Raw genomic sequence first — 2988 nt, 5'->3', positions numbered from 1 at the left:
ATTACTTAAAATGGAAATGAATTGTTTTTAAAAAAGTGTGACAGCTTTGGAAAATCTGTAGGCCTGTATGTCGCGGAAATGGTCAAATGGGGTTTTCTTCACCCCATTAATTTAACAGAGCGATTTTAAAAACCGTCAGTGGTGTATAACTTCAACTATCATTTTAAACTGAACAATGCTAATACTAAAGAAAATGAGGCACACGGAGATATGGAACAGAATTGTTTCTTATTTTTTCCAGAATACATACAAAAAAATACCAATTCTCTTTCCAAGGTGTACACCTGAAAAATAACGGCAATTTAAAATGTGGACAATTTCTGAAATTTAAGAAACAAACATGCATGTAAATTATTTTCTTCTCAATGAGACATTAAATAAGAACAAATACAATCATAGCAATTTCAAATTAACATCGAAATGAAGACCCCTACTTTAATTAGTACTCTAACGTGTGTGTTTTCACTTTACCTATAGAGTTCAGTTTCAACATAATGCACTTTTTGAGTTGCTCAAATATTTTCATTTGCAGCTAATCGCCTGCTTTTAAGCCGACATATAAATAAATACAGTTGAAGTCCACGGTTCCCGCCCATAAGTTTAGCGCTGTTAATATAAAAGTCTTTATATTTGCATTCTTAGTACTATAAACTTTTCAAAGTCTTTTTTTTTCCTCACTGGTATCCAAGCGCCGATGCTGTGGTGAGTCTCTGACCGTACAGTGCATAAGGGGAGTAGTAAGGGCCGGTGGCAGCGGGGACGGGAACAGGGGCACCAGGGGTTGGCAGGGGGCTTTTGGAGTAGGGATGGTAGCGGCTGCTGAGTCCTAACGCGTGATGCGGGCTCCTTAAAGCCAAAGTTCCGGGGCTCCCGGGTGCTCCTGACGGTGGCATGTGCATATGGCAGGCCATGGCCGCTGCTGCAGCGCTGGCCAGTGATGAAGATCCGGGATAACCAGATATCAACTTCTCCGCCCCAGTAAAAGCAGTGTGTGTCCTCAGGTGATTCAGGAGCTCTTCTGAGGTGGAGAAGCGCTTGTCGCACGGTCCATTTGCCGACACCCAGTTACAAACATGAGGGAGAGGGTCGTTGGGGAGCATGAAACCGTAAGGGTAGAGAGGGTGTCCGCTAAATGACGGCGCCGAGGAATGAACGCCATGTATGGGATGTGTCGGGTACATTAGTGGGTAGCTGGATTTGAGGGCGTTAGCGGCCGCCGCAGCTGCAGAATCGTGCGTGCAGGAAGCACTGGCTGCGCCCGCTAAGTGGCTGGCACAATGGTAACTGAGGCAGTACGGGTCTCTGCACAGGCTGGCTGACATGATGGACGGTGGAGAAGCCCCAGCCAAAGGGCTGGATCCAGCCTTACTGCAGCCCAGAGAACTAGCCAGCTGTGCGTTTACCAAGCTCCCTCCGTGGGGCAGGAAGTGTTGAGGGTAACCGGCATAGGCCCCAGCCAAGCTGCCCGGGTACGTCATGCCAGCAGGCGGCAAAGGGAAAACTGTCTGCCCCGGTTTGTAAGGAGAAACCGGCGCCACAAGTCCTGACCCGAGAACGGATGCGGATGATACAGAAGTTACAGATGGGGACTCCGAGCTGGAGGAGGTTTTAGTGCCAGGCGTCGTCTCCTGGTGTTGGTTGACCTCCACGTTAATTCCACCACAACTCACGCTTATCCTGCTGTGGCTCGTGGTGCCAGAGCCGTCCGTAGTGCCATTTTTATTGCAATCAGACTCTTTCTTTTCATCCCTGTCCCCACATTTCCCATCTGATGGCATGGGAGAGGCTGAAGTGCTGGAGTGGGGGCTGCCTGTCCGCGGCGTAAACGGCTGGCAGGTGGCGCTCGGCACTCGGAAACCAGACTTCTCTCCGCTTGAGACGCCCGAAGACGAGTCCTTTTTATCTGAAGGTTTAGAATAAGGTTTGAAGCTAGATTTGTCATCCACACCGATGTCACTCAATTTCAAAGGACCAGATTTAGATTCCTTCTCACTAGATCCAATTGATGTTACGGAGGATAATTTGGAGGAGGGCGGTGGGTCCGGTTTGCCGATCTGAGAGCAGGTCTGCGCCAGCAGAGCCAACGGACTTTTCTTGGCATCTAGCTGCAAAAAAGATGAAATAGATGTTGATGAATGCTTCTAAACGCAAATTTTACGATTACAAAATGTACATCTTGAGAATAAACCTTTTAAATGTGGTACTCGCTTACATTTCCAAACGGAAATGTACGTGTCGCCCGGTAATTACGCACGGCACTTACGTGATCAAAACTACGATCATGTAGATTATTACAAACAAAGTGTGAGGCTTTATACTTCACATAACTGTTCTAAACACCGGGATCTGTTTGGTGGGACAGATCACGAGATAATAAGCACCCAAAACGCTGTCACACGAAGCACCGAAAACTAAACTACCAGACACTGTAATTAGACCGACATTAAATGTTGGAAATTTCCTTACCTCTATGGGACTAACCGGAGTAGAAGGCAAAGGCTGCAGGTACTCCGGGTGCAAAATGTGTCCCGACCGTGCGGTAAGCATTTTCAAGACCTTGATAGGAAGTCGGTTCGCTTGCCGTAGTGGATCAGACGGAGGTGCGGAGTGGAGAAAAGGCTTGTTGATGCTCGCTGAGCTGCTATTCCGAGAACTGCTGCTTTCCCAGGCTACACAAATATCACTATTTTTCAGGGCAGACGCCGAGGGCGACGTGATCATGTCCCAATTGTCAGGAAATTAAACGGCGATGCTTTCGTCAGATTCATTAAGAAAATCAAAACAGCATCGAAGCTCTCTCTCTCGGGAAAAAAAATCGTAAAATGTTTCAATAATAGGTAATCCTGGTGGTAAAGCAGCAAGGCGCGGCAGCTGGAAGCAGACTGTGCGAGGTTATCGCGGATCCGTGGCTGCGCCTTGCACCATGAGCGCTGCGCCTGGAGTGCGTCTGTCTGCCGGTCCTCGCTCTGTACTCCCGAAGTACGAACT

General features: G+C 47.9%; 1 protein-coding gene across 1 annotated transcript; it reads right to left on the bottom strand.

The window, feature by feature from the left end:
* Nucleotides 1-210: 210 nt before the first annotated feature.
* Nucleotides 211-2988, bottom strand: znf503 (zinc finger protein 503). Its single transcript, XM_070976826.1, has 2 exons — nucleotides 2467-2988; nucleotides 211-2105 (listed from the first exon to the last, which is right to left on the bottom strand). The coding sequence occupies exons 1-2, from the start codon at nucleotides 2719-2721 to the stop codon at nucleotides 675-677; spliced, it is 1686 nt and encodes a 561-aa protein (XP_070832927.1). The 5' UTR covers nucleotides 2722-2988; the 3' UTR covers nucleotides 211-674.

Source organism: Chaetodon trifascialis, chromosome 13 (assembly GCF_039877785.1).
Source record: "Chaetodon trifascialis isolate fChaTrf1 chromosome 13, fChaTrf1.hap1, whole genome shotgun sequence".
NCBI classification, from domain to species: Eukaryota; Metazoa; Chordata; class Actinopteri; order Chaetodontiformes; family Chaetodontidae; genus Chaetodon; species Chaetodon trifascialis.
The sequence above is the reverse complement of the archived record's forward strand: the minus strand, read 5'-3'. Positions and strand labels throughout refer to the sequence as shown.